The 13,311-nt window shown below is 41.3% G+C and overlaps 1 protein-coding gene across 1 annotated transcript; it reads right to left on the minus strand.

Moving 5' to 3' along the window:
- Positions 1–3,101: 3,101 nt before the first annotated feature.
- Positions 3,102–8,200, minus strand: SMIM23 (small integral membrane protein 23). Its single transcript, XM_010373309.2, has 4 exons — positions 8,096–8,200; positions 3,787–3,838; positions 3,545–3,612; positions 3,102–3,314 (listed from the first exon to the last, which is right to left on the minus strand). Exons 1-4 carry the CDS (start codon positions 8,198–8,200, stop codon positions 3,102–3,104), a joined length of 438 nt encoding a protein of 145 aa, XP_010371611.2.
- Positions 8,201–13,311: the final 5,111 nt, after the last annotated feature.

The raw sequence follows: 13,311 nt of genomic DNA on the forward strand, positions 1-13,311 counted from the left end.
CTCCCTGTTCTTTATGGGCTCACAAGCCAACACACCAAAAGTAGCCACCATCAATGGGTTAGGGGCCCACACCAGCATTGGGGGGACAGGGGAGGTGTCCAAAGAGCTAGCTCCTCTCAAATGTTCTAATACCCACAGAGGTGGTTTAACTCCTCAAAGCTCTAAGCTCCGTTTTCTTTTCCTTTTTTTTTTTTTTTTTTTTGAGGCAGAGTCTCACTCTATCACCGAGGTTGGAATGCAATGGCGAGATCTTGGCCCACTGCAACCTCTGCCTCTCAGGTTCAAGAGAGTCTCCTGCCTCAGCCTCCCAAGTAGCTGGGATTACAGGCATGTGCTATGATGCCTGGCTATTTTTTGTATTTTTAGTAGAGACGGGGTTTCACCATGTTGGCCAGGCTGGTCTCGAACTCCTGACCTCAAGTCATCTGCCTGCCTTGGCCTCCCAAAGTGCTGGGATTACAGGTGTGAGCCACCGTGCCTGGCCTCATTTTCTTTTTTTAAAAATGTATCCCCCAATTTTGTATACATATATAAAATATCTATTTTATCAATATATTTATAAATGTATCTTATATACAATAAAATATATAAGTATATATAATATATAACTATAATATAACCATACATAACTACTCTATGGCAATATGTAACTATAAATGCAAGCAAATATCAATCAGACCCTTCCCGTAGGACTCTTGCTAAAATAGCTGGAAATGTGAAAAAATAGATTCTGGTCCCAACCCCCTGTCAAATATTCAAAGTGGGAAATTGGGATCCTAATTTGCAAAGACTTTTTCCATCCCAAAAGGCAATTGATTAATCCCTCTTGGCAAACAAATTGCTGTGCCGTCTCCTGTAAGTCAGATGTCCTCTGAGATTAGTGTAATTGAAACCCTCATGACTATCCAAAGATTTGAGGTGATTCTAATAATTGGTGCATGTACAATAGCTCCATCAAAATAGAAAACAAAAAAATCAGAGACAGGGGAAAATAAATAACCCAAAACAATGAGGCTGATAAAATTCCAATAATGTACAACCATAAGTTTCCTGGAGGTAATGGGAAAAAGGAGGAGTCCTAGATAAAAAATGATCATTGTTTAATCAAAATAAATTAATCAAAAGAAAAGGGTTTTCTTTTGGAACTATTTTTAAAAATTAACTCACTCATAATTTCATCATAGTGATACTGTTATTTTTGCTTATATACATATATTCCAGTCTTTGTCTGCAAGCAAAATAGAAATTTGTTTTTTAAAAATATTTGTTTTTAAAAAATATTTGAATAAGCAAAACATGCACATAGTTTGAAAATGAGAAAGTATGAAAAGTATATGCTGAAAAGTTTCCTCCCATCCTTGTTACATATCTGCCCAGTTTCACATCCCCTCACTCCCCGGCAAGCTTGTCTCCTTCCAGAGTTTTTATGCATATTTAATAACATAATTATCATCATCAATATCAACAACAAAATATGTATTTTTATCTTCTGCTCCCTTTTTGCACCTTAATGTTTTTTTTTTTTTTTTTTTTTTTTTTTGAGACAGAATCTCACTCTGTCGCCTAGGCTAGAATGCAGCAGCACAATCTCAGCTCCCTGCAGCCTCTGCCTCCTGGGTTGAAACATTCTCCTGCCTCAGCCTCCCGAGTAACTGGGATTACAGGTGCATGCCACCATGCCGGGCTAATTTTTTGTATTTTTGATAGAGGTGGGGTTTCACCATGTTGGCCGGGCTGGTCTCAAACTCCTGACCTCAAGTGATTCGCCTGCCTTGGACTCCCAAAGTGCTGGGATTACAGATGTGAGCCACTGCGCCTGGCCTATACCTTAATTTTTTTCACTTAACTACATATCTTTCAGGCTTTTCCATTTAGCAGAAGGAAAGTACCAGTCCATTTGGACAATTATAACAAAACACCTTAGACTGCATAATTTGTAAATAATAGACATTTATTACAGTTCTGGAGGCTGGGAAGTCCAAGATCAAGGCACCAGCAGATTCAGTGTCTGGTGAGCACTTGTTCCTCATAAAAGAGAACTTCTAGCTGTGTCCTCACATGGTGGAAGGGGTAAACAGACTCCTCAAGCCTCTTTTATTAATATAATGGTACTAACAAGCCTCTATCATTAATATAATGGCACGAATCTCACTAATGAGGGGAGAATCCTCATGACTTAATCACCTCCTAAAGGCTCCAGCTCTTAACACTGTCACATTGAGTATTAGGTTCCAATGTATGCATTTTTGGGGGTCACCCATATTCACACCATAGTAGACAGCTTCCTCATTCTCTTTGATAGCTATACGATTGCCCATTGTCTGACTGTACCATAACTTATATAACCAGAGCCCTCCTGGTATTATTTGGGTTGCTTCCATTTTTTTGCTATTGCAAATAAAGCTGGGGTGAATAATCTTACACACATGTCATTTCATGTGTAGGCAAATGTAGCTGTGGGATAAATTCCTTGACACAGATTGTTGGGTCGAAGAGAAAATGCATTTGTAAATTTGATAGCTATCACCAAATAGAGATTTTAGGAAAGGATACTTCCGCCAGCAGAGTCAGAGGGTTGAATGCCGCATGGTATCCACACACTTAGCCAGAGCTAGTATCCTCTTAACCACACTCCAGGGAGGAAGGAAAAAACATGTGAGAAAGGAAGAGCTATTTATCCGACACCCACCTGCTATGTGGCAGACACACTCTGTATACACACCCAAGATACATTGTCTTCCTGTAAGGCAAATTGTGTTTCTTTGATTTTTATATGTGAGGAAACTGAGTCTCAGGTTAAGGAAAGTTACACAACGTCTCAAGAAAGTAGAAGTGTCCTGAACCCATGGCTGGCTCTGAAGCCTGTGTTTGTTCCAGGGGGCCATGTCACGGTGCCAGGGAGAATATCTCAGCTGGGCTCTGGTGTTCCGCCAAGGCTGTTTCTGTCAGCATTAATGAATGTGAACAGCGGACTTCATTTCCCAACTACTTTATTTTCTTGCCTGCCTGGAACTTCAAGAATCAGACCTCTGCCCTGCTTAGAGAAATCCCTGGCAACCCCTCCCCACCTTTGTGCTCCCCCCAGGTCCCAGGCCCAACCCTCACATGTGACTTTTATGTGTGGAGCAGTGCTCCTCCAGGTGCGGCTCTCCCAGAAGAGCGTCCAGCCACAGTTCCAGGTCCCGCACTAGCTGCTCCAGCTCTCGCACCTCTTCCTCTAACTTCTCCAAGAAGACATGCAAGTTCTCCTTCAGCCAGTTCCTGATGGTCTTTATCGGTTCTTCCGAGGGCTCATCAGTCTGATATTCAAGCCCCTGGAAGGCAGACATGGAAGTGACTTTCTCAGATAGGACCCTCCTCCCCGCCCCCACTGGTTTCAAAAAGATCCCTGGGCCTTTGCATGTGCTATTCATCGTGCTCATAGTACCCACCTTCTACACTTGGCCAGCTCCTACTTATCTTTCATGACCCATGTTGCCAATGACACCTCCTCTGGAAAGCCTTCCCAGATTGCCTCACCTCAGTACCTTGCTGGATATGTTACCTGGGAAACTACAAGATTCTGGTAGTAGTTACATTCTCTGATCCTTTCTGACACCTCCCAACTGCTTCCTGAAACAGGCACAAACATCACCTCTTAAGAGCAAATGAGCACTAATTGAAATAAACATGGTTAGTCATCCCAGTATGATGAAGGGTCAGTAGGAGAAGGCAGGTTATGGAGGTCTCCTTAACAAGCAACCATGTGGATTTGGTTCCTTCTTTCTCAGATTCCAGAATGCTCACCCGATATCCCTGTGCTCAAGTACAGCACCAAGATCAGCAATGCCAACAGTGTCTAGGGTGCAAGAAGAGGAGGAGGAGGAAGAACATGAGGATGGATTCTCTTCAGGTCCCCCTGCTTCCATCACAAAGGGCCAGGCATGGGCATGCTTATACGACAGTTTTTTGAGCTTAACTTTTGTTCTAGTTATCTAAGTCACACTTGCTTACTACAAAACTCCCAAACTTCGAAGAAATAGATAACATGGCAACTCACTGATGTTGAATTTGCGTTTTCTCTCATTTAAACATCTTTCGTTTTAATCGATCTTGAAATTAAGATCAAACTTCTTTGTGATATAATTTACATATAAATAAAACACACACATTTAAAATATATAGTCTGATGAGTTTTGATAAATGTCTATACCTGTAGACCATCACCCCAATCAAGATGTAGAACGTTTCCATCATCTTCGAAAGTTTCCTTTTGCAGTCAGTTCCATTCTCACTCCTGCCCTGCCTGGAGAGAACCATTCATCTGTTTTCTGTCACTATGAGTAGTTTGGCCTGTTCCATAACCTTGTATAAGTGGAATCACACAGTGTGTGTGCTTTTGCATTTAGTTTCTTTTGCTTAAGATACCGTTTTTGAAATGCCTCCATTTTTTGTGCTCAATTGTATTGATGAGTATATTGTGTATTTGGTTGATGAGTATTTATTTTATATGAACATAGAATATTGCACAATTAGTCTCTTTACCTGTTGATGGACCTTCAGGTTGTTTCCAGTTTGGGGCTATTATGAATAAAAGTGCTGTGAACACTCATATACGAATCCTTGTATGAACATATGTTCACATTTCTCTTGGGTTAATATTCAAAAATGCAAATGCTGGGTTATATGGTAAATGTATGTTTAATTTTATAAGAAACCCCCACTGACTTTTCTGTACCCACTGAGCCACTATACGTGTCCCCATTTTTGTGGTAAATTGCATTGTGTTTTAAATATTGAGCCAAGTGAGTTTCTTCAGTAAACTCTAGTTGTTCATGATGCATTAGCTAGCCTTTTTGTATGTCACGTGATTTGACAAGCTACTATTTTGTTGAGATTTCTTACATCTACATTCATAAGAGATTGGTTTAAAATTTTTTCTAGGCTGGGCATGGTGGCTCATGCCTGTAATCCTAACACTTTGGGAGGCCGAGGTGATTACTTGAGATCAGGCGTTCGCAACCAGCCTGGCCAACATGGCAAAACCCTGTCTCTACTAAAAACGCAAAAATTAGCTGGCCATGGTGGCAGGTGCCTGTCATTCCAGGTACTCAAAAGGCCGAGGCAGGGACATTGCTTGAGCCTGGGAGGCAGAGGTTGCAGTGAGCCAAGACTGCGTTACTGTACTCCAGTCTGGGTGACAGAGCAAGACTCTGTCTCAAAGAAAAAAAATTGTTTTTTTCTGTACATTTGTAAAGTTTTGGTATCAAGGTTTTGTTACCCCCTTAAAATGAATTGGTAAGAACTCCCTTCTCCTCTATTTTATAAAATAATTTGTGTAAGATTGGTATTATTTTCATCTCAAATGATCGACAAAATTTATTGGTTGAACCTTTTGGGCCTGTAGTTATTAAGACTCTTCTTGAGTCAATTTTGGAAGTTGTACTGCCCAGGAAGATCTATCCATTTCACCTAAATGTATCGGCGTCAAATTGTTCCTAATATTACCTTAATATTCTTTTAATGCCTGTAAGAGTCATGATAATAATCCTCTTCAATTCTTTTTAAAAATATATTTAAAGAGGGCAAGAGAGGAAACAAGAGACCTCTTTCATTCTTGATATTGGTAATTTGTGTATTCTCTCTATGTGTGTTTTTTGTTTAGTCTATTAAAAAGTTTTCCAATTTTTAATTTAATTTTACCAATTAAAAATGATTAATTTTATTTTGTCTGCTTTACATTTAATTAATTTCTGATTTTGTCTTTTTTATTTCTTTATACTATTGAGTTTAATTCTTCTTTTTCTGCTAATGTGGAAATTTTGACCACGCTTTTAAAGTTTTCGTGTTTTTCAAATATGTGTATGTGCGTGTTTGTGTGTGTGTGCATATTGACCGACATCCGATTTTCCCCAAACTCACTAGGTTGTGGCTGAGTCAGATTTAGTTTGCCTTAAAAAAAGAACAAATTTCTTAGACACCCAAGTATGTGAAGTAACATTTAGACCCAGTACTAAACAAAGAAGATGAAAGATTTGTCTAACTTGTCTCTTCCCCAGATAATTTTCTTTATGATACTAGCAACTATATTATCATTAACTTAAAAAAATAAACATGTTACATAGCAACAACTGGTTGGGTTTCACAGACACAGCGATAAGTGGAAGAAGTCGGGCACCAAGGTATACATGGTATGATTCCATTTACATGAAATTCAAGAACATAGAAAACTCAGCTATGATGACAGAAATCAGAATCACTGCTATGGGAGTGGGATGCCAGGTGGGCGGAGCCCCGAAAGAGCCTCCCTCGGTGCGAGAAATGTTCTACAGTTTGATCTGTGTGTACACCCAATGCAAAATCATCACACTGTACATTTAATATTAGGGTCCTTTTTCTTTTCTTAACAATATTCCTTAGGAATCTTTTCATGGAAGACACACACTAACTGTCACAATCTTTAAAACAGCTGATGAGTTTTCGTGGCCTGGAAGCTCTTCTTTGTGTCTCACCAGTCCTCTATCAACGCATTTTACAGGTTGATTTCTTCCCCAGCATGCTTGCTGCTGGTTTCTATACTGTGCTGCATGGAGGCAAAGGAAGGAACATGGACTAGGATTGAGTTTGAGTCCTTTTGCTTGTGTCGTCTTGGGGCTTGAGCCAAATAATTTCTCTGAGCCTCAGTTTCTTCGTCTGTAAAATGGATTTTGAAATACACTGAAAAGTCTTTCAAAAAAGAAGCCGGCCGGGCGCGGTGGCTCACGCCTGTAATCCCAGCACTTTGGGAGGCTGAGGTGGGTGGATCACCAGATCAGGAGTTCGAGATCAGCCTGTCCAATAGGGTGAAACCCTGGCTCTAGTAAAAATACAAAAATTAACTGGGTGTGGTGGCGGGCACCTGTAGTCCCAGCTGCTCGGGAGGCTGAGGTAGTAGAATTGCTTGAACCCGGGAGGTGTAGGTTGCAGTGAGCCAAGATTGCACCGTTGCACTCTAGCCTGGCGACACAGCGAGGCTCCTTCTCAAAAAAAAAAGAAAAGAAAAGAAAAGAAAAGAAAAGAAAAGAAAAGAAAAGAAAAGAAAAGAAACAATGGGACTCTGGTAGAATCAAGGTGGGAAATGCTGTGGTAAACAAAGCTAAGCAGACTTCTTTGTTGAAGGACTTCTCAGAGCCTTCCTTACGTGAATGAGCAGCGTCAGTCTTCAGGAGGGGTTGAGGGTATGCAACCTTCCTCAAGCCACAGAATTCTGTAAAGAATGTTTCTAAAAGGAGCATTCCTGGGGTCTGGTGTCTATGGAACACCTTTTAGGAAAAGCCACAGCATGATGGGTGCCCATGAAGGCCCCTGTTATGTGTTACAAGGTCCAGCATATAGGAGGCACTTGGTGCCTGTATAGTAAATTAATGAGTGAACAAGTCTTTTGAAAGCAGAGACAGCAGAGCTGATTCGTTCATTGCTCTGCTTAAAACCCTTCCACAGCTTCTTCTTATCCTCAGAATAAACCCTTGCTCAGGATCCTTATAGCAGATGAACCTGATTTCAGGGGGTTCTAAAATCAGACGGATGTGTTTTCAAATCTTGTTATGTCCCAGCTGTATGGCCCTTTTGCCTTTCTGGGCCTCAGTTTACCCCCTGTGAATGAGGTTGATAGCATCTAAGAGATGGGGTGTGGATGCACCAGGCTGTGTGCAGCAAGCATTAATGTTTTCCATTTTGATGAAATCCCACGTGAGTGTTGAATTTCAGCCCTGAGAATGAATCCTCCAGGAGCTCTCCAGTTCAGGAGTATTATCCTATTTCAGTTCATTCACTCATTCAGCATCTATTAGGCACCAAGCACCATGCTAGGCACTAGGGATTCAGTGGGAAACTCAACAAAAAGCCCAGTCCTCCTGGAACATACTTTCTGCTGGCAGTGCTGAGAATTTAATAAGACAGTGTCAGTGACGGCCCCGCCAAGAAGTGCCTAAGCCCCTAAGCTGTGCTCCACCAGAGTAGGATCCAGGGACAGTTGGGTCCAAGGTTCATCCCGGGCTTCGAGGGGCTTATAGTCTGTCTGGAGTGGCAAAAGCAGCCCAGGTGGGAGGAAAGCAGCATGTACCTGGCCTGGCCTCACCTGCTTCTTGTCATCACAGTGGCTGTCCCTTCTCCGTTCAAGCAGCTGGGCTGCCACCCGCTCTGTGGCCACCCGCCTCCTGCTGCCCACTTGCTGGGTTGCCATGGCCTCAGATCTGGCTGCCTGGGTGGACCAAGGTCCCCTCACTCAACAGGCAGAAGGGCACCCTTCCCCTCCCCCACCTGTGGTCACCTTGCATCCCACAAACATTGAGTTCTGATGTCACAGAAGGTGGGGACAGCAAGGTTCTCACCTTCCCACCACCCTGAGTTTTAGTCCCTTCCCTCACTTTTATTTTTCATATGAGTGTAGAAAACAAAGATCAGGAAGAAATGCATCAAAATATTATGTTTCAGGATGATGACTTTTCTGATTATTTTCTTCTATATTTGCAAGTTTTTAATAAAAATACTAATTCTAAAATATAAAAACAAGAGATTGGGTGCAGTGGCTCACACATGTAATCCCTAGCACTTTGGGAGGCTGAGGCTGGAGGATTGCTTGAGTCCAGAAGTTCCAGACCAGCCTGGGCAACATGGTGAGACCATGTCTCTATTTTTTAAAAATTACAATAAATAAATAAATAAAAGCTATTTTTAATTGAAAAATGTATGGAGATAATTGTAGATTCACATGCAGTTGTAAGAAACAATACAGAGAGATCCTGTGCACCCTCTACAAGGTTTCCCCCCAATGGTACAGTAATATCCTGCCTCACTGCAGTAGATCACAGCCTGGATGTGGACATTGACACACTCTACCAATTCTACGCAGACTTCCCCAGTGTTACTTGTTCTATTTGTGTGTGTGTGTGTGTGTGTGTGTGTGTGTGTGTGTGTGTTTAATGCTAAACAATTTTGTGTAGGTTTGTGCACTTAGGACTACAGTCAAGACACAGAAGAATTTCAAAATACAAGGGGCTTTGTGCTGCTTCGTGATGGCTGCTGCCTCCCGACCCCACCCACGCTGCCCCTAACTCCTGGAAACCACTCATCTGCTCTCTCTTTCTAAAATTTGTTTATTCCAAATGCTACATAAGTGGAATGAAACAGTAGTTAACCTTTGGGCATTGACTTAAAAAAAATAGTATAACTCCTGGAAATTCACCCAATTTGTTGCATGTATCAGTATTCATTCCTTTTGACTGCTGAGTAGTATTTTGTGATATGCGTATGCCATCCTTCAGGACATGTTCCAAACATGTTCAAAAGCCGGCTGCCTCCAGTTTTTGACTCTTGAGAGTAAAGGTGATATGAACATTCTTGTACATGTTTTTGGGTAAATGTAAGTTTCATTTCCCTGGGATAAATACCTGAAAGTGCAATTGCTGGGCCATAGCATCATGGCATGATAGTTTTATAAGAAATTGTCAAACTGTTTTACAGAATGGCTGTGCCATTGTACATTCTCATTAACAGTGTATGAGTGATTTGGTTTCTCCTCATCCCCACCAATGTCTGCTTTCACTATTTTTTAATTTAGCTGTTTTGATAGGTGTTTAGTAACATCTCGTGGTTTTAATGTGTATTTCCCTGATAGCTAATGATGTTTAATATCTTTTCTTTTTTAAAAATTTTATCAAGCAATTTTTTTTGTTTTGTTTTGGGTGGAGACAGTGTCTTGCTATGTTTCCCAGGCTGGTCTTGAACTTCTGGGCTCAAGCAATCCTCCCACCTTGGGCTCCCAAAGTGCTGGGATTACAGATGTGAGCCACCATGCCCTGCCTGAACATCTTTTCATAATAGCTTATTTGCCATCTGCACCCCCTCCTCAGTGGAATATCTGTTCCTGTCTTTTGCCCATTTACTAATCGGGTTGGTTTTGCTACAGTTGAGTTTTGAGACAGCTTTTTGCTCATTTTAGATACTGGTCCTTCTTAGGATATATGGTTTGCAAACTATTTTCTCCCAGTCTGTAGCTTATCTTTTCAACTTCATCACATGAACTTTTGCAGAGAAAATGTTTTAAAACGTTTTGATCCAATCTATCACTTTTTCTTTTATGAATTGTGCTTTTTTGTGGCAAGTCTAACAACTCTTCACCTAGCCCTAGGTTCTGAAGTTTTTTTTTTTTTTTTTTTTTTTTTTTGTTGTTGTATAGCTTTATGCTTCTTATTTCAGCCCATGATCCATTTGGAATCAATTTTTGTATAAAGTGTGAAGTTTGAGGTTCATTTTTTTTTTGCTTATGGGTGTCCAGTTGCTCCAGGACCATTTGTTCTGTATTCTGTTTCATTGATCTATGTATCTATCCCTGCATCAATACTACACTGTCTTGATTGCTGTAGCTTTACAGTGAGTCTTAATAGCAAGTAAAGTGATTTTTCCTACTTTGTTTTTCTTTGTCAAGATTGTTTCAGCTCTCATAGGGCCTATGCCTTTCCATATAAACTTTAGAACAAGCTTATCTAGTCAACAAACTACTTTGCTAGCTGGGATTGTGATAGGAATTGCATCAAACCTATGAATCACTTTGGGGAGAATTGTCATATTTACTCTGTGGTGTCTTCTATCCCACGAACACAGTATACTTCTTCATTTATTTAGGTCTTCCGTTTTGTTTGTTTTTTAACCAGCACTTTGTAATTTTGGGGATATAGCTTTTGTACATGTTTTGTTGGGTATATACCTAAATATTTCATATTCTTTGGACTTTCCTTATACTTTAAAAGCTCCCATGTACCGAAAAAATTTCATGTGTTAAGAAATCATCAATGTTCCACATTTTGTGAACTAACTTTACCAAAGTTCCACATACAGAGCTTCTGATTGGCATCCAGATAACTTATATATGGAGGCCTGCTGTACGCTAGGCATTTCACTAGATTATTTTACTACAGCTTCTCTAGGCTATAATTCTGCGGGTAGTGGGAAATTAAATCTGTCTTACTAACCATTGCATTTCTGATGCCCCTTATGCAGCCCGTTACATAGTAAATGTTCAGTAAAAATACCTGTTGAAAGGATGAATAATGAACGATCTCAAACTGCAGGCTCTGAGAGGCCAGGAACTGTGTCTGGTGAATACATTTTTGTAATCATAGTACTTGGCTCAGTAAATATTTGCCGAATGAGTAAAGCAGGTGGTATGATTTTACGTTTTGAAGAGACCGAGGTCCAGCGAGGCTAGGGAAGGTTATCGGAATTAGTGGGTGTCACGAACGAAGTACCTACTGTGCGCCTGACCCAGAGTAAGTGCCTTCCACATGTTACCTCATCTAATCCTCCTAACTGCCCTACAAGGCCGGGGCTGTTAGTTTCTGTTGGGAATGTTAATCTCCTTACTCAGTGGCACATACCCTGCCTTAGTATGGGTCTATTTAACTCCAAAGTCTTCTCGTTTACCACAAGGAGTTAATGTAGTTTCAGCTAAAAACAAAGAAAGTGGTCATTCTTGCCTTTTGTGGCTTCACTGTGCATAAGCAGATGTGAGATTTCCATTAGACTTTTTGAATATCAGACATAACCACCTTCTCTCCTGTCCTTCTGTGTCCACAGTTTGTTCCTTCAGGTGGTTTCATGGTCTTCCTGACTTCAAGAATGAAGCTGCAGACCCTCGCGGTGAGTGTTACAGCTCTTAAAGGTAGTGGACCGAAAGAGTGAGCAGCAGCAAGATTTATTGTGAAGAGCAAAAGAACAAAGCTTCCACAGAGTGGAAGGGGACCCCAGTGGGTTGCTGCTGCTGGCTGGGGTGGCCAGCTTTATTCCCTTATTTGTCCCCACCCACGTCCTGCTGATTGGTCCCTTTTACAGAGTGCTGATTGGTCCATTTTACAGAGTGCTGATTGGTCCATTTTGTAGAGTGCTGATTGGGCCATTTACAATCCTTTAGTTAGACACAGAGCGCTGATTGGTGCATTTACAAACCCTCTAGCTAGACAGAAAAGTTCTTCAAGTCCCCACTGGACCCAGGAAGTCCAGCTGACTTCACTCTTACTTCCAACTCCATGACTATCCCAGGTTGGCACGTGGGGGCATTTCATACAATCTCCACTGCTTTCTGCCTCTTATTCTGCATATCTTTATTGTTATTACTAAAGTGGCTATGTTGTCTGGGGTAAATGCCCAGGGTTCGTTGTCTTATGCCAGGAAAATTTAGGATACGGACACACAAAATAGGCAAAAAAGGGGAAAGAAAAACAGCTCCAGAGAGAGATTGAGAGGGAACTTCTCAGAGGACAAGACCAGCCAGTGATGGCTGCAGCAGAATTTCACAGTTAGGCTTGTGGAGGTGGTGTATGATTTACACAGGGCTCACAGTTTGGTTCCATGAGGTATGATATTTACCTAGTGTGGGGAAGGCTAGCTGCCCCACCCTAATCTTATTATGCAAATGAACTTTCCCTTTAGCCAGGGCTGTCTTGTCTGCTCCTTACTATACACGTGGTAGACAAAGAGAAGGGAAGATGGAGGTGCCATCTTGAACATGATTGGCACAACTGTAGCCTCTATGTCTGCAGCTCGATTTTACAGGCTGCTCTTTGTCAGAAAGGAAAATAACTGGGGGGCTGCTTTTCATGAAAAGGAAAACCTTACTGAGGACTTCCACACCCTCTCTGTCTGACTAATTAATTTCTTCTTAACTCCTGTATTATTACCATGCGCAACTAAGATATTTTGAGAGTTTTCTAAGTACTGCACACTGTGCAAAGTGCTTTACATGCATTGGTTCACCGTACAAATATTACATCTCTAGGTGGTAAATCGTACTTTTGTCTCCATTTTACAGATGGGGAGACTGAAGCTTAGAGTGACTAAGTCACTTTCCCAAAGTTACTCAGCTGGTAAGAGGTAGGTTTGAGATTTGGACTGCACCATTCTGGTGACAGCACCCTGGCTCTTGGTGGCCGTGAGATACTGCTCCTTCCCTAGGAAGATTCAAGACCAGAGAAAGAAAGAGTCCAGCCCAAGGCAGTCCAAGGAGAGGTACCAAACTCAGTTCTCTTGCCTCCCACTTGAGGGCCCTCCAAAGGCCATTTGCATCATCTTGATGGTCTTGCATGCACCCATGCAGTTGCTGGCTCTTGGGCTTTATCTGGTGGACACATTTGAAATGTCAAATGCAGGCACGTAAGGACTGCTCATTAAGCTAATTATGGCACATCAAAAGTAATGAATTACAGTCACGAAAAGTAATGAATTACAGTAAAAAAATGTATAGTCACACACAAAAAAGTAATGAATTACAGTCATTTTTCTAGGAAACACAATAAATTC

Source organism: Rhinopithecus roxellana, chromosome 3, assembly GCF_007565055.1.
Source record: "Rhinopithecus roxellana isolate Shanxi Qingling chromosome 3, ASM756505v1, whole genome shotgun sequence".
NCBI lineage: Eukaryota > Metazoa > Chordata > Mammalia > Primates > Cercopithecidae > Rhinopithecus > Rhinopithecus roxellana.

What these genes read in the sequence shown, in the direction of transcription:
- SMIM23 (XM_010373309.2), bottom strand. Translation starts at nt 8,200, where the DNA reads ATGGCAACCCAGCAAGTGGGCAGCAGGAGGCGGGTGGCCACAGAGCGG. An exon ending in ACTGTGATGACAAGAAGCAG is followed by an intron (nt 3,839 to 8,095) that starts GTGAGGCCAGGC and finishes CTTGCACCCTAG; the next exon opens with ACACTGTTGGCATTGCTGAT. An exon ending in AGAATCTTGTAGTTTCCCAG is followed by an intron (nt 3,315 to 3,544) that starts GTAACATATCCA and finishes TCTGCCTTCCAG; the next exon opens with GGGCTTGAATATCAGACTGA.